The sequence below is a fragment of the Bombyx mandarina genome, chromosome 01 (genome assembly GCF_030267445.1).
Source record: "Bombyx mandarina strain Sakado chromosome 01, ASM3026744v2".
Lineage (NCBI taxonomy): Eukaryota > Metazoa > Arthropoda > Insecta > Lepidoptera > Bombycidae > Bombyx > Bombyx mandarina.
In genome coordinates, this window is record NC_143208.1 from 16,276,476 (window position 1) to 16,300,854 (window position 24,379).

Below are 24,379 nucleotides of genomic sequence, written 5' to 3' on the forward strand. Positions count from 1 at the left end.
ATTAATGTAAGTCTCTCAACGCTATCACATTTTATAATTAATGAAATAATCCGGATGGCTTAAATCACGTTGCTGGTATCTGAGCGAAGCTTTCAACAATGCAAATTGCCAACTATCTATGCAAGTTATTCAGTAACGGTATTGTTCCAAGATTATTTCATGAAGTATTTAACCACTAATCATCTGTAGAGGATTAGCGTCTGTGAGCGTTATTCAATCATAAGCTTTATGTACATCAATAATTATTGATGATTATATTGATTATATTATATTATATTAAATTGAAAAATTCGCCGTGCTTATATATAAAAAAATCGACTCAAACTAATTAGTTTATTAGGATATCTGAGAATTAAGAATTACTTATGAAAAAAAAAACTCAAAATTACATAAATCTAATTATTTATCTATCAAGTTGGTTTTTGGCGAATATGATCCGAATTTACGCACAAAATCAATCACTAAAATAAAACAAAGACACGCAGTTTAGTTAATAGCATATTTTATAAGTCCTCAAGTTCTTTTACACGTAAAATTTATTAATAAATTATAGTGTGCTATTATTTCTAAAAATAAGTTCACGGAAACAATAATAGCACTTACGAAAAATTAGATCTCATTTGTTCGGGTATTATTGTCTTGTGTTTTTTAATGAAAATCGTCTTTCCTTTCTGAGCATGAGCCCACTGAGCCATCATCTGAGCCCCCCAGACATAGCCCACGGAGATTCTCGTCGTATCTTCTCAGTATATCGCAATTCCGATCCGGTGTTATTATAGATTCAGCCAAGTACTGCTCTGGCTAGGGCAGATGGTGGCAAATTATTTCAGGTTGAGTCCCGTGAGCTTCATCTACCAGACAGAGACAGGGTGAATCTAGAATAACCCATCGAGGCTGTTGGTAAAAAAAAAACAAGTATTCTATTACAAAAAATATCATGGACGAAAAATAATATATCAATGTTGAATACAAACCATAGAAACAAAATAAAGTACCTCCTTAGTTTGAATTCTAATCCGAAACACGAATTCTCAATATATTTTTTCACAAACCCTTGCAGTTTTCGTAAGCTCGTATCTTGTGGGCCCGCAATAGTAAGCGAATGCCTCCCGTGTTCTCTCGACACGTTTTCTCCGGGTGTCACTTGTTTTTAATACGCGAAATTCGGTAAATATTCTAACTGTGATTTTTAAATGTTTTCATGTCTCGAATTGCCATAACTTCCGTTTGGCTTCGCTTACGGGACCGGTTTTGCCTCACCCTGTATATTGTTAAAGCATATCATGCGGAAAACGGACGCGAGACAGTTAATATGTTCCTGATGCGCTAACGTATCTATATGCAGGATGCGTCTGTAGACAGCCGAGAACGGTTTCAATTTACAATATATACGGTAATTTGAGCGCCGTGTCCGCTTCAAATCACAAATCGGATTAGTGCACGTATCGGCATTTATTCCTATCGTATTTTCTTAGTCTTTTTCAAATCGTAAGCATAATTTATCTGTGATCTTTGTGGATTCATAGTTAGTGTAAACAAAAAAATGAATGAATGAATACAAAAACCTTGGAAATTTGCAATAAAGAATAATTTATACGAGATTAAACCGTAAAAGTCGTTTAATCATGAACTATATAGATATGCTGTTTTACCGTATTCAAAATAGTATATTATTGTAATAAATCTTCGTTAAAGTAAGGTAGGTGGAACGATAACTTTTATTAACATTTTCGCGGACAATAGGTGCGTAACAATAAATATGGACGAGCTCACAGCCCATCTGGTGATAAGTGGTTACTGGAGCCCTTAGACATCTACGACGTAAATGTGCCACCCGCCTTGAGACAAGAATTGTAAGGTCTAGTATAGTTACAACGGCTGCCCCACCCTTCAAACCGAAACGCGTTACTGCTTCTCGGCAGGTCCCACCATCAGTAATTACGCGAATTGTAATTTTGTAATACCGGGTTTTATTGTTATTACACGATGTTATTCCTTCACCGTGGAAGTCAATCGTGAATATTTGGTACGTATTTCATTAGAAAAATTGGTACCCGCCTGCGGGATTTGAATACCGGTGCATCGCTACATACGAATGCACCGGACGTTTTATCCTTTAGGCCACGATGAGTTTAAAAAAACGAAGGTTAATTAAATGGACAGTAATATGTTTTTCTAAATAATATTTGCTTAATTAATATGCAAACAATAGAATGTGAGGATCAACAATTAGGTAAATAATTTTTTGGAATAATCGATCCGGAAATTAAACCTAGTAAATTCACCGATTTGAAATGGCCGAAAAACATTTTTAACGTTGTCGTTGTAAAACATTTTTTATAATCGGTCGGTTATAAATTTGTAGTCACAACAAATTCTTATTCGATCGGGGAGGTAACGATATCAGAAGGCAAAGAGGCGTTGCGAAGCTCATGATCGCGGAAGCCGCTTTGATTACAAAAAACCGCCAACGACATAATGATATCGTAGCCGCCCCGCCGATAAACCGACTTAAGGAATTCGGATGTATTCCCGAACCGTTTCGGTAACAGAGCCGGTATTCAGAATTGTGTTCGCTGATCGATTTGGAAATTTCGAACATTCGTGTTATTACATGTTTTCGCAAGCGACTGACATTGTGCGGCGTTTGTCTCGCCATACGAAATACGTCTATTGAATTCGAATTGATACCCGGGTAATACGAACATTTTACGCGTCGCATAACTTTTCAGATATTTTATTAGGGGTACGACGCTTTAATACGCATCTCTGGATACGACCGCTTCGCGTTCTTCGGCTGCGAAGCAATATTGTTTTCAGACTTGTAAGAACAACCTTAATTCAATTACTAGTGCTGGCGGTCTAGTTGTGGTAACAATAGGCTTTCGATTTTCGCGTTTCTATCCAAGTTGATCTAAATCTAGAATCTTAGGAACATTGTATGTAGGCTATAGGCTAAAGGCTGTGTAATGGGAATAGTCAAAAGCGACTAAGGACCGGAAAATGGACAGCAGCGTTCTTGGAGTAATATAACACCAGCTTAATGTGACCGCTAATCTGTATTTATACTATCTCTTTCTGCCGCGTAGTATTTAACGCGTTCCGTTTTTAGGGAAAGAACAGCTTTCATCTATACAAATTTGAATTCAACCTCATCTGTTGAAGAGGTTTGCAGAAGTCACGTTACGTTGTGCATTTATGTTGGTGTTTATGAACTCCGGTAGCTACTGTGAATTGTAATTGAATATTAGGAGAACAGTTAGTTCGTCCAGTCAATTAAGCATTAAAAAAAGATCAGTGGGTTAATGTTTTTCCCTGGCACTTACGCAATCATAGTAAATCATCTCGATCGCACTGAAGCACTTTATTTAGTATCTATTTGTACCTTCCAACTCAAAGGAAGGTCCTTAGTCCACAGGAACAGCAAGAGTAGTTACTTAACAGGACCAGAACAGTGGCTCGACACGCCGTTAAATCACAAGCGGCATCAATTGTGTACTATGTCTTAATGAAAAAATCGATTATTTTGGTTTCCGCATCTTACTTATGCATTGGTATCCAGATTTAACTGGTTTCTAGTAAGTGGTGATTTTTGCTAATAGAAGTCGCCAATGTCCAGGGCAAAGCCGAATCGCTTGGAACTCGTTTTAAGGTGGTTTGATAAAGGGCAAATGTTATCTAGTTTCTAGGAAGTGGTGATTCTTGCTCATTGAAGTTGCCAATGTCAAGGGCAAACCCAAATCGCTCGGAACTCATTTCAAGGTGACTTTAAAAACAGGCATATTTATAGCGCGCCGGTAACAAACGAACCATTCCAGATAGTGTTTGAAATATTGAATACCTAATATTATAAAAAATATGTTCAGCTTAGAAAACGTGAACCAAATTCACTATTTAGTTAAGAAAATAGCAAAATCTCAGCTCGTTTTCTTTCGTCGAATAGAATTATACTAATAAAACCTTGAAAGAGATTAGTAGCTTTGAAATGCTCTCGCATTTAAATTCTGTGAAATTAAGATAAACATTGCAGTTACTTGCGCTGAGTCGTGAAAATTGAGTTGAGCGTTTTTCTTATTTTGCACTTAACGTCTCGGTTAACATTTATTTGCTAGTTTTTATAGAGCTTATTTTTTTGTAGCTAGAAAATACTTTGAGAAATGAAAATAGCTTTATAAAGATCCGATTTTCCATACTATCTACTGTGAATGAAGAGGTTTAAACTTTTAACACGATTCGCTCATAAAATGCTTTGAAACGATTTGCTTTTGGTTTTAGATTATTAATTCTGAGGATTACTTAGCGATGCAACGAATACTCTTTTAAAGGTAATAAAACTCCATAATGTCGGTAGGACGTCTCTAGAGTCCGACGGACACGAGTATCTTGTTCTATATCCGATTTCTGACAGCTTATCTGTATATCAAAAGCAAAAGAAAAGTCGCTAATATGAAAAACATTAAACACGTCCGTGGTATTACTGTAATCTCTTTGATGAAAACAGATTTATTAATTTCTTATTCCGATTTAATGCAACGGAGGACTTAATACGATTTAACTTTATAGTTTTTTTATTTTTTTATTTTCATTTATTCATTAATAGTACTTAATTGTAAAATTTGATTATTAATGTTAGCTTTATAAGTAAATTTTTGTAGGCAGCGGCTTGGCTCTGCCCCTGGCATTGCTGAAGTCCATGGGCGACGGTAACCACTTACCATCAGGTGGGCCGTAGGCCCGTCTGCCTACAAAGCCAATAAAAATAAAAAGTACCTATTTGTGGATTATAATATGTTCGTGCATTTTTTGTTTTAAAGTGGAAGCATGGATATGTCGTAGCTTGGTAAATGAAGATAAAACAAAGCGCTTGTAATATATTGGACGGTAGTTTCACGAAAAGCTGATCTCAAAGCTATTCGGGACCATCTGTTTACCACCAACACTCTGCATTAGCATTTGCTTTGCGCTCCTTGATTTCAGTAACGAATGGGACAATATACATACCAAAAACCCTTTATAGGTCAGCTTCGTAATTAAACTTAAAGCTTACAGTATGAGAATAGCACCGAATAAAGCCTGAATTTCAAACTGCGTCTCGTGTTTCACGTCTCTTGGCTTAGTTTAATTTTTGTATCCGTGTGAATCTATAGTTCAAGATTATGGGTAATGATCCGGATAATTTTTAATGCGAAATACTTTTAGTTTATTGGTAATACTTTAAGCCTTTAATATTCTCGATAAAGCCCCGTCAGCTTAGGATTCCGCACGAACAAGGTCTTGCAAATTGCTTACATTTTCGTCAATGACTTTATCAGGGACTATTAATTTCACTTAATATGCGTATCAGGCATAGCAACGTAATCATAAAAAAGATTAAGATTTTTTATTGGATTACATCTTCGCTCATTATACAGTGTGATTCCTTATAATGTGCACATATCGAAATGAGGTAATCTATGCTTCATTTTATCAAGGGAAATATATTTAAAAACACTATATTTTTTTATATTTTTTTTTATGGAATTTTTAATTTTAATAATAAACATATTAAAAAATCCCAGCGATTTAAATTTTACCAAGGTTACAAAGAAAAGAATTTTCATGATATTTAAGTACCTCGAATTAATCAAGAGTAGTACTTCAGATCGATTTTATACCAGGTGGTTTAGGTACCTACAGATCACGTTTCAACCTTTTCGAGGATCTTCGCTACAGAAAGAGGATCTCATCAGAACTTTCGAGTGTACTTAGTTACATCCAACGGGCAATATTTTGAATAATTTTGTACCCGTTTTGTAATCCGACAGTTTCGTTTCATTGCTATTTAATTATCCAGAAACGTTCTTCAGAACCAATAACTGAAACCAGGTGCTATTTAACGCTTTTGGTTATTTATTCATAGCATACTTATGACGTCACTCGTAAGCACGGAAATAAGTTAAGAACGTTTAATTGAACACATATATCACATTCGGTAGTATATTAATCTCTATCAAACATAAACACAGACGCCACGATTTAATGTTAGAATAAATCTATCTGTGAATAAAATTTAATTCAATCTGGATTTGCTTAAGCAGCGTTGTAACGTTTTTGATTAAATTATAAATTAATAGACTTGTTCAAGATAGATATAGGGATTGCTGAAACCTTAGAATTTCGCTTTTAGACACATCGCATCTAACCGTATCTCGGCGCGGTCCTTTTAATTAGTTTCATCACACAATTAACAAATAAAGTAACTACATAAACTACATAAATTGAAACATTTTTCTTTCATTCATTAAATTAATTAGTTTCTAACGATCTTATTTCAGATTTATTTTCAACGTGTTTAATTAATTAGCATTTATTAATTAGAGATTTGTCTTAACTAAAAATATAACAAGATTATAATCGTCTTTAAGTATTATTATTTGGTTGATGTGTGACGCTCAATGTTCTAAGCTAATGTTCAGAATTATGGTTAAAAATAATAAAAAATATATACATACAAATAAAACAATGTTGTCGTCATAAAAACAGTTTTAAACTTTATATATAACAGTGATTAAGTAAGAAAAGTTAAAAGTTTTTATGACACAAAATCTCTTTATTACTATTGTGTGGATAAATCTGAAGCTTCATTAGAAAATACGAATGAAAATTGACTACTCATTTGTGTTAAGTTACTGATGGTAGGACCTCTTGTAAGGCCGCACGGGTAGGTACCACCACCCCGCCTATTTCTGCCGTGAAGCAGTAATGCGTTTCGGTTTGAAGGATGGCGCAGCCGTTGTAACTATACTTGAGACTTTAGAACTTATATTTCAAGGTGGGCGGAGCATTTACGCCGTAGATGTCTATAGGCTCCCGTAACCACTTAACACCAGGTGGGCTGTGATCTCGTCCACCCACCTAAGCAATAAATAAAAAAACTAAGTAACGATGGAACACCATTTATTATTTTGCAATAATGGATTTTATTTTCAGTTTACGCTAAAGTGTCTATTGCTGTTTCATTCCCGGGAAATACCTCTTTATAAATGTGTCTTTTATATTGCCTTTGCAATAAAACCGTTGCAAAATACAACAGAGTCGAGTAAAATCTGAAGCAGTAGAACTCACAATATCCAATGCATGAATCGATTAACTTAGACCAAGCTAACCGACAATGAAAGCGATGAGGATTTTTCTCTTTGGCTTTCAAAAACGGAAAAAAAATAATAGAATTGTAAGTAATATAAACCGATAAAATATTTCGATTTTATGTTCGTTCGAACAAAACCTAATGAAACGTTTTCATTGAAAATGATTTGTATTATTGCAAAAGCAATGAATGAATTTCTATAATGTGACGGGAGCATGAGAGTTCAAAATAAATACAAGAAAATCGGTCATATTAAACATATAGATCATTTATTTATATTATTAATAATAATAATAATAAATATTTTACTAACAATCACGCCACGTTAACTGGTCCCGTGATAAGTTCGTAAAGAACTTGTGTTACAGGTACCAGATAACGGAAATAAATGTAAGATTTTTATTATACACATACATATATTTAACATACATCCATAACCCTGGAAAAGTAATTTATATTTATCATACAAATACCTTCCCTTGGCGGGATTCGAACCCGCGACCCCCTTGTGTAGTGACTATGTCACTTACCACTACACCAGGCGGCCGTTAAATTAATTATTGATTTCAAATGTAAAGTAGATTGAATCGCCAACACTAAATGAATCAAATAAATAAAAAGAGTTTTACAATATAAGCAATGTTAAATAAATAAAACATTATGAAGATCGTAGGAAACGAGCTTCGTCAGAAATCGCCGGACATGTTTGCTGTAACAACTTTTACTGGCCTTCCCTTGTACGAGTAGATTAATACACTTGTTTTTTTAATGAATAGAAATCCGTAATGCTAAGGAAGCATACCTCTAATTTAGTAAAGACACAGGATGTCTCCGTAGAAAGTATGATAAAATATTTTTACTCATCCCGATGCATCAGTTCCAAAAGGAACCGGTGTGTACTTGTATTGCAATTTCGAACTAAAATTATAGTCTTTACACGTATTTTTATAAATGTTAAACTTTTCCTTCGTCAAATATTGAGCTCGTTTTTAATAAATATTAAATATAATAGTTGTTAATATTGTTGCCTTTTTACAAATATTGTTATTCGTGCAAAGAACATTTACTGATATTTTTGGATGCTCAGATGACGTTGCTGAATACTTAGGAAATGAAGGTTGCATCCATATATTATATTATCATGGTAAAGCAAATTAGTTCAGGTCGTATTTTTTCCTAAATTGGCAAGTAAGATCACGGATTTCCAGCTCCCAAGTGGATGCTGTATCTCTTAGACATGACAACGTGAATACTACAACTCATATTGAGACATGAAGCAAAAGTTTTAATTTTGTGTCATTTACTATATATACTTCGTAGTATACGATCTTGGAGATCTATCCTCAGAACCGCTTAAATCGTTTAAAATATGAAATTTATAATTTTATTTATTTTATTGCCTGGATGGGTGGACGAGCTCACGGCCCACTTGGTGTTAAGTGGCTACCGGAGCCCATAGATATCTACAACGTAAATGCCACCATCCACCTTGAGATATGAGTTCTAATATCTCAGTTGAAATAGTACGACGGCTGTCCCACCCTTCAAACCGAAACGCATTACTGCTTCACGACTGAAATAGGCAGGGTGGTGGTACCTACCCGTGCGGACTCACAAGAGTATACAGTTTCATACTACGACTTTTGTACGATTAACGTTTTATTTATTTTTTGCTGCAGAAAATGCGAGTGTTCCTGCTGTTAGCTCTTTTCGGGGCCACCTTAGCGAGAGAAGATGACTGGCAGCCGATATTGCCGGAATCTTCTATCTCCTACTCTTCATACAAATCAGCAGAACGTTCCTTGGACTCCAGGTAAACGATCGTATAAACAAAAAATCAATAAGTCAAATCAAAATACGCAAACTGTTCTTTTGTCAGAATAAAAAAAAAAAAAGGTATATTAACTTGCCAAAAAACCTTTGATCCATAACATACGAAACTAGGATTTGTTTGTCAACCCAATAATGACGGATGAAAATAATTTCATCCGAACGCTCTATAGGATTACGAGATAACAGAGGCTTTGTGTAGTACATCAGCGCCGTACAAACAGACGGTACACATGTTCATTTCGACCGATCGGGGATCAACCACTGAGAGACGTAAATAAATAAATAAATTAAAACGACATTAATGTCGAACGTTTTTGCAAACAAAAGTTTTTAGGTCACAAACTACAAGAGACTGTTTTTTTTTTTTTATTATTTAGATGGGTGGACGAGCTCACAGCCCACCTAGTGTTAAGTGGTTACTGGAGCCCATAGACATCCACAACGTAAATGCGCCACCCACCTTGAGATACAAGTTCTAAGGTCTCAAGTGTAGTTACAACGGCTGCCCCACCCTTCAAACCGAAACGCATTACTGCTTCACGGCATAAATAGGCAGGGTGGTGGTACCCACCCGCGCGGACTCACAAGAGGTCCTACCACCAGTAATTACGCAAATATAATTTTGCGGGTTTCATTTTTATTACACGATGTTATTCCTTCACCGTGGAAGTCAATCGTGAACATTTGTCAAGTACGTATTTCATTAGAAAATTGGTACCCGCCTGCGGGAAAACTGTGTTGGATTATAACATTAATCTAGAATATTTACGATGTTAAAACACAGTGTTAATTAGACAGGAGGCCATGAGCACTCGTGAGCTCGCTTCACGTAACATCGTAATATTACTTCAGAGACGAGCCAGATTAACTGATAAATTATAATCGAAATACGAATGTCTCTGTATAGGTGAGAATTTGATTCCCACGAGTGCCGCAAAGCCTAACTCCAATTTGATTGAGACGCGATGTTTCAAGATGATTATGGTATTTATCTTTAGTATCCAGGTATAACTAATATATATATATATATATATGGAGAAGTTATTTATGTACAAATATAACTGAGTAGAAACAGACGGACAATATAGTTTTTCCCAATTATGTTGATTTAAAATTTAGACAGAAAACCTAGCAAAAATCAATCAAAAATTTTCCATAACACCAAAAATAAACTACCTAGTCAGGTCATAAATTCTGTCACATGTTTAATGTAAAATAATTGAAACAAGTTTATTCATTATGTAACCATTCATATACCAAAATGAACTTAACAAAACATAGATTCTTATGACACTAAAGTTTATTCTAAATGACCTCCGTGATTTTGAATACAGGCCTTCAATCTGCGCGGCCAGTCGTCTATCGCAGCACGAACGAGGTCCATGTCAATATCGGCGGCTGCCTTAATCAAGGATGTCTTGAGTGACTCCAAATTGGGATGAGGCTTTGAGCACGCCTTTTCCTCCAAGTGTTGTCATATCTTGTAATCTAACGGATTCAAATCTGGACTGGAGGAGGGCCAGTCTTCGTGCCGGATGAAGTCGATTTCACGCGCCGCCAGCCAGTCTTGTGTGCTCTTCGCTCTATGAGCTGGCGCCGAATCTTGTTGGAATAAATACCCAGTGCCTGTTATTGAACATGGTATGAGAAACAGGTTCCACAAGGTTCGTCAGGACTGTATTTTGATACACAACTGCATTCGTTTTTACACTTTTCTCACAAAATGTACCTCTGTTAAGCCCCAATAAGAAACTCCCAACCATACCATGAGCGAGGATGGAAAATGACCTCGTTGGACACGTGGAATACGGTTGCTCGCTTCTTCACTACTGTGTGCGTACACCTTATCATTTGTTTGTTGTAGCTCTCTTCTACGGTAAAATTTTTTCATCCGAAAAAAGAATTTCCCGATATTTTTTCCCGCGTACCGCTTCAACAAAGCGCGGCATCTCTTCAGTCTCAGGTCCATTAGACAAGCATTCAAACGATGTCCTGTTTTTCTTCGATATGTCTGAAGCCTTAAGTCTTCATTTAACACCCTTTTCACCGTGGTTCTGCTTAACCCCATCTGAAGGGCCAACAGTTTCTGCTTACGTTTGGGATTTCTTTGAATTCGCGCCTTCACAGCTTTTATCACTGCTGGAGTCCTAACAGACCGAGGGCGACCACTTCTTGACCTGTCATCTACACTAGAGTCTTCATTGTATCGTTTGATGGTACGATAAACGAATCTTTTGGTTATATTCAAATTTTCAGTTTGTTAAAAATTTGAATTGGCGCGTAACCGCAACGATGCAACGCAATAACTGCAACACGGTCTTCTTTAAGCGTCCACTCCATATTTAAAAATGAGTAAGATTCTAAAAGTATACATTTTATTTTCATGAACAATTCGAAATTCGAATTCAATAAACTTTTTGTGGCCAGCATTCTAAAAGAAAAGTTTTTACTGTGTGACAATACTTATGACCTGACTAGTTATTTTCCCAATAGTCTCGCTGAACAGGGATTAAGCGACTCATAACAGCACAGCATAAATTTCTGCCTAACTGTTTGAAAAATCACTTAAATACCAAAATTTCTAGTCCATCATTGAAGATTCTCAATCGAAGACCGATCTCCAGCAACTACGTAGCGAACAACAAAGTGAATCTGCTCAGTTCTGCCGCACCGATGTCTGACGCATGCAGCGTGTACAAGGCGTCGCTGAATCAGGAGTTGTACTTCCAGTACGTAGAATACGAGAGCAACCTGCCAGACCTCAAGGAGTTTACGATGTGCTTGTGGATGAAGTTCCATAATCACTCTACTGATCATCCACTTTTCTCATATGCTGGTGAGTAAAATAAAATTATGATTATATATTAATTCGAAGGCTGAGGTGATTGCAAATGAACTAATAGGAAGCAGCCACTATGTTAGATATATTACAAAGAGAATGCCACCGCCCATCTTGAGGTATGAGGTCGAAATCGCATTTGTGAAATATAAAGCTTTCCCACCTTTCAAACCGGTAGGCTTTATTGTTTAGCTACAGAAGTAAGCAGGACGTGTGGTATTCGCGCCGGCTGACAACAATTCCGCGTGTTCTAATACAGTAATTTGCCGCCAATGAGAAACAAGCTTTAAGCTTCAGAGAATGTGATCCACAATCCTAAGCATTACGGAGCACCGGCCTTTTGTACGGAATTAGCTGGTAGCATGGAATTGATAATTTCATAATTGATTTTGTAATGCAACCTAGATTTATAAGCGTGGGAAACGAGTTCGTGAAGGATTACTTGTAAATGGTATCTCTGTATAAGTCGCTAATTATTACTAAATAATGTGATACAGTTACTATTTATTTCGATACAACTAAATCATTATAATAAAAAAATAGGCCCTCAAGAATATCCTTTTGTAGAATTTTGACTAAACCACGCGCTATATACAGCATAAAGCTTCGATTTTTACTGAAGCTTTCGATATTCAGTATGTTTGAGAGCGTAGTACAAAGAGAGGATCATGACGCGTATTGTGAGAAGATTTTTCATGCACCTCACCACAGGTTGCGTTTGGTCGCGAACACTGCCACGTTTAAAACAGCGGTGATCCATAATTAATAATTAGTATTTTTAAATCAAATATTGTGGTTAATTTCAGCTGTATTTTGAATATCGTACAATCTGATATCCGAATATTTTTGGGTGTGACCTATCTTATAGATCATCTTGCTTGGTCCATTCGCAACCAGAGATGCGATCATGAAGGCAAACGTTTTCTAACGAAATACATAATTAACATGTTTTCCCAAACAATTTCCATAATTAAAGAATAACATCGCGTAATTAAAAACAAACTCGCAATATACGTACGTATATCTTCGTGGTTATTTCTGCCACGAAGCAGTCCTGAGTTACCATATTAAAAAAAAAAACATAATTTTTTCAACGAAAAAGAACGTGTAGATTATACTATGAGCAACGGCTACAATCGCGATTTACTCGAAGCGCTATTAAAGTTTTAAAAAACATTATCTGCTCGTTCAAACAGTTCGTTAATCGCATTATGTTTTAAGAGGCACTAAAAAAATTTGCTCTTAAAATCAAATGCATTATGGAATAAATAAGTTAGTTTCGCTAGTACAGGCATTTCAGATGTGTGTTTACAGAAAGCTTTTACTAAGTCAGTACTTTAAGTGATCCTCGCATGTTGCAAAGCTTTATTTTAGCATAATACTTTTAAATTAGTTTTGCGCTTCACTTACGCTACATTACGAACTGTATTAAGCTTGCGAATCTTAGCTTTATACGGCTTTGATCATACGCTAATATTAGTTTGATGTAGTTTTCGATAATACATTTTCATAATTTGAAATAACTGACGATCTATTATGTTTTAGAACATCAATTGTGAAATAAAACGTGTAAAAAATTGTGGAACTAAACAATGCCTAACGATTGTAACTTCAGGACTACTTACTTTTTTATTTAATATATTAAACAGTTAAGTAAAAACTCAGATTGTCTATAGGTTTAAAGAAATGATTTAAAAAGTACACGACAGTCGCCTTTGACGACGAAAACTGTAAAGTCATAGAAAACATTCTTTATTTTCCTTCCTATTCTAGTAATTTCGAGGGGATATTCTAGATTCACCGAGCTAGTAGGTGAGCTCACTGGGCTCAGACCGGGGGCGTTGCTAGCACTGGTCCTAGCGAGAGCAGTGCTTCGCAGAATCTACCACCAGATCGGACACGCGACCTACTGAGAAGATCCGGCGAGAAACTCAGTGGGCTGTCTATGGGTTAATTTAGTCGATGAGCCCTTCGTCGCAAGCAACGGATTCGGCGCGGACGGTGACCGGTGCTTTTAATTACGTAATTACGTGCTTAGGTGACGTCGACTGTTTACCATTCGGTCTACAGGATCGGGTATGTAATTACCGGCGGTCACGACAAAAGAGTTTTCATGTCGTGCCGCCTTCTCAAAGTGGCGAAATGAGGCCGACTGTAGAGAACCGTACTTACTGATTGAGTCAAGCTCCAGGCCATCATGGAGATCCACGTTTCTTAGGAACCGTGGGGCTCCGACGGCTATCCTACAAAAACGGGATTGAATGACTTGAAGGGGTTTCAAGCTGGTGCGAGCCGCGTGAGCGAACACTACGCTTGCATAGGTCATGACGGGGCGTGTGCAATATTTGTAGAGTATCACCTTATTACGAAGGGACAATTACTTCGCTTGCAAATTATTGGATAGAGACTTCCTAATATGGAGGCATCCTATACGGCACGGGTGCGTATCGTTGTGATGTGAAGTCGGAATGTCATCCCTTTGTCGAGGGTGACGCCTAGATATTGACCTTCGAGGCCCACGGTATGGGCTGGCAAAAGAGAGTGATGGGGCTTATGGCGGATGTGTTAACGCCAGTTGCCGATCCAATAGCGATTTCTTCCTACACAAGTAGAGTAGATAGCCGTGTCATCGGCGAAGAGGGCTAGATGGGTCGCCGGAGACCGGGGAGAAGTATCATTTAATCTTCTTTATGTTATGGTGTCGTATTCTAAAAGAGTTCGGCCTGATATTAATTGAATGTTATTGCTAAATTCAATAGGTAAGCCTTCAAGCAATATTTTCAATGGCTTATTAATAATCTATAAAATTATTATCGGGATACAATGCTACCAAGACAATTTAAAAAATAATATAGATAATCACATCTTTTGTCAATTGACGTCACAATCACAAGTATTAATGGAAGTCGCGACCAGCTGGAGTCCAAAAACATTTGGGCAAATGACCTTATGGTATTGACCTTATGGTATGATCATGAAATGACTTTCCGTATTTTATTAACGACTCACTCAAGAAACATGTAATGAATTCGATTACACGTGTTCCTAAAAGCGAACTTCGTATTCCTTTGACCCAACATAGATTTCACGCCATTAGAATTTCTTTGAAGATTCGTACAGGTGTTCTATTTTTTTTTTTTATATATAATATTTTTTTTATTTTCGGTCGCATGTGAATTTTTGTTTGGAAATAAAATAAATTTATAGATTTCAATCTATACATTTCTATGTATTAAATTATGCAGTGTATTGTGTTTTATACGACTATTTAAAGAGGCTAGAATTTGCATTGATGTTAGGTGTAGGTTTTTTTCAATAAATTGATAGATGACCTTAAGCTCCACTGGGCTTATGCCGGCTTTTAATAAGTCCTTCATCTAGTAAATATTAATGTAATTATACATTTTAGTGATCACGTTATGGTCGCACGATCCTCCTCCTCCGTGCGTCGTATTCCTCAGTGCTGAGGGTCGTGACCTTTACGGAGCACTTTTGTTAGGACTATGTTCCTCCATTCACTCCTGTCCTCCGCGCAGTGGATAGCGACGTTGATGCTGGATTCCAAAGTCGTCTTAACCTGATCGGACCAGCGCATGGGACTACGCCCCCTAGGCCTCTTTCCTTCCACTTTGCCGGTGATGAGAAGTTTTTCGAGATTGTCACCTTTTTTCCTCGCAACGTGGTCGCACGATAGAATACAAGAAATTTAAATTAAATTAACGAAAGGCTAGTCTAACCGCACCTTAAAAATCAAAACTGCACGAAAAGATTCAAATCCTATTCAGATAGATGACAGTTGTTTCTTATTCTATTAATCAAGTTTGAGCGAAAGTAATACATAGAAACGGCTTAATTAATTCAATTACCGAATCAATTTAGATTTTATCATTTAATAAACGTAAAATTAATAGTGATGTATGCGTCAATTATTTATTATGCAATTTTTTCTAAGCATTCCATTATAATTCTAAAAGTAGAATTGCATCCCAATAATCATATTTCTTATTATTCCTTTTTTTTTATTGCTTAGATGGGTGGATGAGCTCACAGCCCACCTGGTGTTAAGTGGTTACTGGAGCCCATAGACATCCACAACGTAAATGCGCCACCCACCTTGAGATACAAGTTCTAAGGCAAGTATAGTTACAACGGCTGCCCCACTCTTCAAACCGAAACGCATTACTGCTTCACGGCAGAAAGAGGTGCCCACCCGCGCGGACTCACAAGAGGTCCTACCACCAGTAAAGTAATTCAAAACTTAAAGTATTATTATTAAAATATTAAACCGAACTGCTTCACGGCAGAAATAGGCAGGGCGGTGGTACCCACCCGCGCGGACTCACAAGAGGTCCTACCACCAGTAAAATATTTTTATTATAATTATAATCATCTAGTTTACTTTACAAATTTTACGTACAACGAAAATGAAACCTAACCAAAGTGATTAAAGATTTGGAATAAATCCACGCCTTGTTCATACGTCTACTAGTCTTACAACATTTTTGACCTATAAACGTATCATGTTTGAGAGGTTGCCACATAAAGCGTGATCTACATTGCATAATACCGATCAGGACTTGTTGAGTTCGGCGTTCAGTAAACGAACCACCTCTCCAGCAAGCAACTGCGAATTTAATACAAATATTAACGTTTCCTAGGACCATGTTGCTATAGATTTTTTTTTTGAAACGATTAAAGGAAATAATAATTATACCAATAACTAGCTGACCCGGCAGACTTCGTAGTGCCTCAATCGAAAAATAAAAGACCTGAGCTTTTGTATAAAATAAAACAAATAAAGGGAATCCGTCCGACGGGGGACACATCAAAGGAAAAGGAAAATTGTTATTTTTATTTAATTCCGAGCATTTTCATATTTATCTACCTTTTAAACCTTCTCTGGATTTCCACAAATAATTTAAGACAAAAATTAGCCAAATCGGTCCAGCCGTTCTCGAGTTTTAGCGAGACTAACGAACAGCAATTCATTTTTATATATATATAGATAAGAAAAGCTGTGTGATCACATTGAATGCTTACCAATTCGTTTGAATTTTTAAATAACTGTAATTGAGACTTATTGCCGGATCTAGAAAATCCATTGCACTACCACAGACAATATAAACTGAATTAGTAAGGGAATACAAAAACAACGGTTTTGTTGTCCAAAATTCAAATGAAAACGACTCGATTAAAGTTAAAAACAACATTTATAGGAAATAATTTTGTAATTTAAACAAAATACAACGTAAATCGTATAATTATGTAATGCGTTTCAGTTTGAAGGGTGGGGCAGCCGTTGTACTGTCTCAACAGAGATATTAGAATTCATGTTTCGAGGTGGACGGCGGTATTTACGTTGTAGATGTCTATGGGCTCCGGTAATCACTTAACCGTCAGCTGGTCTGACCACATAAGCAATTAAAAAAAATATTTCTCGAATCAGTTTTGTTATTACGATAAAAAATATGAAAGTTTGGATTTGTTTGCTATTAAAAAGCTCGGATCGCCATTAGTGCAGTGCAGTTCGATTTTTGCTAGTCTGTTCTGACACTTTATAAATTGTGCGCACCTGGTCTTAAGTGTTTTCCATTCGTTTGTCGCGTTATTGTAAATCCTAAATGACTTTCAGCTGTGACTTATACACGTTTTCACCGACATTTAGGGATCCCTTAACTGCATTTAAGGAGCCCCTAATTAAAAATTCGTTTTCACCAACCTTTAGGTATCTCCTAAGTTCTTAAAAGGCTCCCTAAATTTAGGAACCAGATTTTTCGTTCCTTAACTGTCTCCTAACTCTAGAAGACAGTTTTATGTCTGCTGTCATCTATTTCAATACATAACATTCAAAAGGTTTGAAAACCATTTTTACACTGGATGATGATTTAACTCTATTTTAGAAAGTTTGGAAGCAGTTGAGTCTTTACAGTTAGTTTCTAGTCATTCTGTACTTAAAAGGCCGCGCTTGTATTGTCAGAGAACTGAAGATTTCGGAAAATACGATGACAAAGACTTTGTCTTTAGGTAGAGACTGTGGTATTTTATTAGAAAAATTTTTTTTTTTACCTTATAGATGAAAAGTAAGGTTTTTGGAGAGAACGAGTGTTTGAGTAAATTTTAATTACAGCTCTATGGGTATAAAATAAAAACTAATAAATAGCCAATTCTAAATTCATGTTCATTATAGCTCTTGCTACTATTTTAATACCAACTGAAAGAAAAGAAAGTTAATATTTGCAGTCAGGTTTTACTCATTTACCTATAATCTTTAGTTAAGTAAAAATAAATTATTATTTTAAATTACATTTTAATTATTGATGTTTTGTATCAATTTGTTTTGTATTTGTTGTGTATTTCTTTTATATTCTAATTCTTCCTGAAGAATTTGTCTTTTATGTCTTCTATATCCTCTTTCTTTTTGTTCACGTTTTGAAAACTTGTACAAAGCGAGGACATAGCACCTGTCCTCTCATTACTGAGTGATAATCGTGGTCGTCTCCTTGACCATAGTGGTGTATTATTTGTACTATAATTCTGATAATTTAATTATTGACATTCAGGACTAAAGTGCGTTATTCAATTTCATATTTATATAACAGATTGAGTTTTTTTAATAAATTATATACCAGAGACGTATAATTATGATTTTTTGTCATTAATATTTATTATTCTTTTATTTGATGGATATTTTAAAGGTAATCGCGGATCACATATTTTTATCGATAAAACAGAACTCAAATCAAAACATTAAAACGTTACCTAACTAAGAAACTCCTTAAAACTTAGCACAAAGCATGGTGAAAATGAATTTAGGTAGGTGGTTGATTTAGGTAATCTCCTGTCTAAAGTGTTTCCTACGTAGGACCACTTTGGGAACTTGTCGGTGAAAACGGGCATTAGTATCACAAATGTATTTTACACAGAATATTTATCTAAAAGCACACGTCTAATGTTCGTTTAAATTATATGGGTGGCGTATCTATTGTAAATCAATAATGTGTTTTCTTTGAAGCGTTTTATAGGCGTTTGATACAATTAAAGGAACTAGAGGTCCCGCAGTAGTCGAAATTCGACTATAATTAATTGGAATTGTAAGTTTGTACACTACTAAGATTGTATTTTATACTTCTATAATCACAAATTTCGCCAAGGCTACACTATAAAAATATTAACAAAGATAATTTCAATTTGACAACAGACGTCAAGAACAAAAGTTTGACAATAAATAGTATGCATGCGTGTGTGCGTCAAATACATGGTATTTAGTGTGTGTAATGTTTTCTTTATTGATTTAATGTATCTTTTATGCATTATTTCAAAAAATATTAGCATTGTGCACTTCTTCTCTATATTCTCTATAAGTGTGGAAAATTTCATACTCCTCCGTCCGCGCAATTTTCGTAAAAAGGGATACAAAGTTTTTGCTTCACGTATAAATATATAGATATTTGTATACGTTCACATTGCACATCTCTTTTGTTTCTTCCTTGCTAAGCTTTCTTAGAGCATCGTGGGGACGCAGCAAGCAGTAAAAACATAGTTAGCCATATTAAAAATTTACTTTGTCCACAGTTGATGATAACCCAAAAGAAATATCTTTCTGGGTCTCCAATACCAAAGAAGCCAGTTACTTCAGCATGGCGGTTCACGGACAAACGTTCTTCAGGCTCAACTATCCTTTGAAGCTCAATAGGTAAGTTAATATATTTAACAAATTTAATTTATCTTTTTACAGAACTAGGAATAAGTATGTCACGATCTATATGCAACAAATGCAAGCAATGCATGCCAATTTAAAGGGCTTATCTGATATGATCAACCCTCGTGTCTGGTTAGAACATTAAAAACAAAAGCAAACGAATTAATTAAATGTTTTACTATATGTGTATTTCCTTATGCTAGTGTTCGTAAAATGAACGAAATCGCTAAATTATAGCTCTACAGGTGGCTTAGATTCATTTTATGTATATGATTTTGAATAATTTTAGGTACTGGATCATCATTTGGTACTAATAAAATTATGGAGAAAATGGTACTAAGCTGTTTTGTCGTTGCCTAGCTTATGTACCTATAAATTTATTATTGTCGTATTATTCAGAAGAGTGAACGATCTCATGACCGATTGTTACATTGTTACCGGAACGTATAGGCCTCACAGTCTCACTCGTCGCGAATGAAGCCACTTGCCCTAAGACTGCTTCGCAACTGAAATAAGCAGAGCAGTAGACTCACAATACGTCTCACAACCAGTATAAAATAATGATTAATACCATTAATAATAACTCAATAATTTAGAAAAATATAGATAGACACTATCAAGATTAAGGACCGGAGATTTTCTTATGTACAAAAAAAAATACGATATACTACTTCTTAATCGTTCCCTCTATGCTGAAGATCGCGACATTCCTGCATAGTGTTCGATCATGGGTGTAATAGATCGCATGGTATACCACCAAAACCCTTCTTTTACCAGATCTGACCATCTAGCTGGTGTTCTATCCACGGCGCGCTTGCCCTGTATGCGACCCGCAATTATGAGTTTCTCTAATTCATGTCTGGGAGATCGCATGATGTGTCCGAAGAAGTTCATAACACGTTAGAGCCAGACGTCAGATAGCCTTTTTCGTATGTTTAGCTCACTTACAATATACGACAGTAGATTTATTGAGAACTAGCTGACCCGGCAGACTTCGTAATGCCTCAATCGATAAATAAAAGACCTAAAATTTTGTATAAAATAAACTTAAAACAAAAAAAAAGGAATCCGTCCGACGGGAGACACATCAAAGGAAAAACAAAATTGTTATTTTTATTTAATAATTAATATATTAATATATAATTCCGAGCATTTTCATATTTATCTACCTTTTGAACCTTCTCTGGACTTCCACAGATAATTCAAGACCAAAATTAGCCAAATCGGTCCAGCCGTTCTCGAGATTTAGCGAGACTAACGAACAGCAATTCATTTTAATATATATATATAGATATTTGTTACTAAGCATTTATATACACATACAAGGTAAATACTAGTTGAGTTTCCCCGAAAAATACGTTCGATGCAATACAATAAAAAGAGTCGTACAAAAGGGAAATGTAATCGTTTATACTCGATAAAAACGGAATCTATTGTACGTCATAAATGAGAAATATACAAGGATTCGTTAATGGCAAATACAAAATATGGTGTACATACTGAGTTATGGTCAGATTATATATATATATATTTTTTTTTTTTTTTTTTTGGAGTTTACTCCTTTAGAATCGATTTACATATATAGGCCCGGGGTATGAAAATTATGGGGACCAAAATCGTACTAGCATGTCACACGAAATGCGTTATGCGCATGTCACACGAAATGCGCGCCGGGCTGCTGCGCCGGCAGTCCGCCACAAAGCCTCGTACTGATCGCGCGTTTCTCTCATTATTGTATTTTCATATATTTGTTAGTCGTTTGTTTTGTGTCTCGTTAATTTGTTAATAATCTGTAGTGTATCGTGTTGTCGTAATATAGAACTATTTCTCGTATTGTTTCGTTTAATTTTTATATCCAGTAAACTCCAGTCGTGCGTCGGAGCGGACACACACACTTTTTTGAATATTAATGAGTGTGAAAGTTGTTTTTTTCTTTCACCCTGCAAAAAATTGTTATGTTTTAAATAGTTTATAGGCTGAACAATGACAATAGTTAACTTTTTATACTGAAAATTTGCAACATTACTTAAAAAAAACATGAAAGTTACTATTTAAAAAATGTGATATATTTTTTGGAGTTTACTCCTTTAGAATCGATTTACATATATAGGCCCGGGGTATGAAAATTATGGGGACCAAAATCGTACTAGCATGTCACACGAAATGCGTTATGCGCATTTCGTGTGACATGCTAGTACATGCGCCGGCAGTCCGCCACAAAGCCTCGTACTGATCGCGCGTTTCTCTCATTATTGTATTTTCATATATTTGTTAGTCGTTTGTTTTGTGTCTCGTTAATTTGTTAATAATCTGTAGTGTATCGTGTTGTCGTAATATAGAACTATTTCTCGTATTGTTTCGTTTAATTTTTTATATCCAGTAAACTCCAGTCGTGCGTCGGAGCGGACACACACACTTTTTTTGGAGTTTACTCCTTTAGAATCGATTTACATATATAGGCCCGGGGTATGAAAATTATGGGGACCAAAATCGTACTAGCATGTCACACGAAATGCGTTATGCGCATTTCGTGTGACATGCTAGTACATGCGCCGGCAGTCCGCCACAAAGCCTCGTACTGATCGCGCGTTTCTCTCATTATTGTATTTTCATATATTTGTTAGTCGTTTGTTTTGTGTCTCGTTAATTTGTTAATAATCTGTAGTGTATCGTGTTGTCGTAATATAGAACTATTTCTCGTATTGTTTCGTTTAATTTTTTATATCCAGTAAACTCCAGTCGTGCGTCGGAGCGGACACACACACTTTTTGGAGTTTACTCCTTTAGAATCGATTTACATATATAGGCCCGGGGTATGAAAATTATGGGGACCAAAATCGTACTAGCATGTCACACGAAATGCGTTATGCGCCTAGCATGTCACACGAAATGCTTTATGCGCCTGATTGGCTCCTGATTGCGTGATGCGTGCGCGCGCCAATCAGGAGCCAACGCGCGGCCGCGTTATCGCAGGTGACGCCGGGCTGCTGCGCCGGCAGTCCGCCACAAAGCCTCGTACTGATCGCGCGTTTCTCTCATTATTGTATTTTCATATATTTGTTAGTCGTTTGTTTTGTGTCTCGTTAATTTGTTAATAATCTGTTGTGTATCGTGTTGTCGTAATATAGAACTATTTCTCGTATTGTTTCGTTTAATTTTTTATATCCAGTAAACTCCAGTCGTGCGTCGGAGCGGACACACACACTTTTTTTTTTTTTTTTGGAGTTTACTCCTTTAGAATCGATTTACATATATAGGCCCGGGGTATGAAAATTATGGGGACCAAAATCGTACTAGCATGTCACACGAAATGCGTTATGCGCATGTCACACGAAATGCGCGCCGGGCTGCTGCGCCGGCAGTCCGCCACAAAGCCTCGTACTGATCGCGCGTTTCTCTCATTATTGTATTTTCATATTATATTTGTTAGTCGTTTGTTTTGTGTCTCGTTAATTTGTTAATAATCTGTAGTGTATCGTGTTGTCGTAATATAGAACTATTTCTCGTATTGTTTCGTTTAATTTTTTATATCCAGTAAACTCCAGTCGTGCGTCGGAGCGGACACACACACTTTTTTTTTTTTTGGAGTTTACTCCTTTAGAATCGATTTACATATATAGGCCCGGGGTATGAAAATTATGGGGACCAAAATCGTACTAGCATGTCACACGAAATGCGTTATGCGCATGTCACACGAAATGCGCGCCGGGCTGCTGCGCCGGCAGTCCGCCACAAAGCCTCGTACTGATCGCGCGTTTCTCTCATTATTGTATTTTCATATATTTGTTAGTCGTTTGTTTTGTGTCTCGTTAATTTGTTAATAATCTGTAGTGTATCGTGTTGTCGTAATATAGAACTATTTCTCGTATTGTTTCGTTTAATTTTTTATATCCAGTAAACTCCAGTCGTGCGTCGGAGCGGACACACACACTTTTTTATTTTTGGAGTTTACTCCTTTAGAATCGATTTACATATATAGGCCCGGGGTATGAAAATTATGGGGACCAAAATCGTACTAGCATGTCACACGAAATGCGTTATGCGCATGTCACACGAAATGCGCGCCGGGCTGCTGCGCCGGCAGTCCGCCACAAAGCCTCGTACTGATCGCGCGTTTCTCTCATTATTGTATTTTCATATATTTGTTAGTCGTTTGTTTTGTGTCTCGTTAATTTGTTAATAATCTGTAGTGTATCGTGTTGTCGTAATATAGAACTATTTCTCGTATTGTTTCGTTTAATTTTTATATCCAGTAAACTCCAGTCGTGCGTCGGAGCGGACACACACACTTTTTTTATTTTTTTCTTTTTCTTCTCAGCTCACAGCACACTTTTTTTTTTCTCAGCTCAGCTCACAGCCCACCTGCTGTGAAGTGGTTACCGGAGCCCATAGACATCTACAACGTAAATGCGCCACACACTCGTACTTATTAAAACTATTTTCACTCATGGACAGCAAACCCTCAATCTACTATTTAAAGGCGCTAATAACTTCTCATCTGCTGTCAAATTTATGTGGATTATATGGCAATAACGAAAAGGAACTCTAATAACAAAAACTATATTTAACATTGAAAAGAAAAATGCATATTTCTCAGTATTGCTTCTAGAATACCTAATGCTTGTAAGATAAGTTTCGTTGGGAAAATTATAATAGCACAATAGAGTATTATAGAGTGATTTATCTAAGTGTTAAATAGTTTTTCAGACACAAATATTTAGAATAGTATAATTAATAGAACTAGAGGTCCCGCAGTAGTCGAAATTCGACTATAATTAATTGGAATTGTAAGTTTGTACACTATTATTTTTTTATTGTATTTTTGATTGTATTTTATACTTCTATAATCACAAATTCCGCCAAGACTACACTCTAAAAATAA

General features: G+C 36.1%; 2 protein-coding genes and 1 long non-coding RNA gene across 25 annotated transcripts in view; 1 reads left to right on the forward strand and 2 right to left on the reverse strand.

Moving 5' to 3' along the window:
• Positions 1–24,379, reverse strand: part of LOC114252733 (coiled-coil domain-containing protein AGAP005037) — a 316,019-nt gene that overhangs the window by 62,615 nt on the left and 229,025 nt on the right. The gene's annotated exons all lie outside the window — the stretch shown is intronic.
• Positions 1–24,379, forward strand: part of LOC114252735 (pentraxin-related protein b6) — a 57,502-nt gene that overhangs the window by 21,565 nt on the left and 11,558 nt on the right. For both annotated transcript variants that reach the window (XM_028187348.2, XM_089731276.1), the window contains 3 exons: positions 8,806–8,939; positions 11,545–11,795; positions 19,371–19,491. In XM_028187348.2, the coding sequence (XP_028043149.2) occupies positions 8,809–8,939; positions 11,545–11,795; positions 19,371–19,491 (503 nt within the window). In that variant the 5' untranslated portion in view covers positions 8,806–8,808. The remainder of the gene's footprint in view (positions 1–8,805; positions 8,940–11,544; positions 11,796–19,370; positions 19,492–24,379) is intronic.
• On the reverse strand, positions 21,792–22,668 carry LOC149503614 (uncharacterized). The gene is made up of 2 exons (XR_016323847.1): positions 22,400–22,668; positions 21,792–22,369 (listed from the first exon to the last, which is right to left on the reverse strand). It is a non-coding gene; the product is annotated as an uncharacterized LOC149503614 (long non-coding RNA).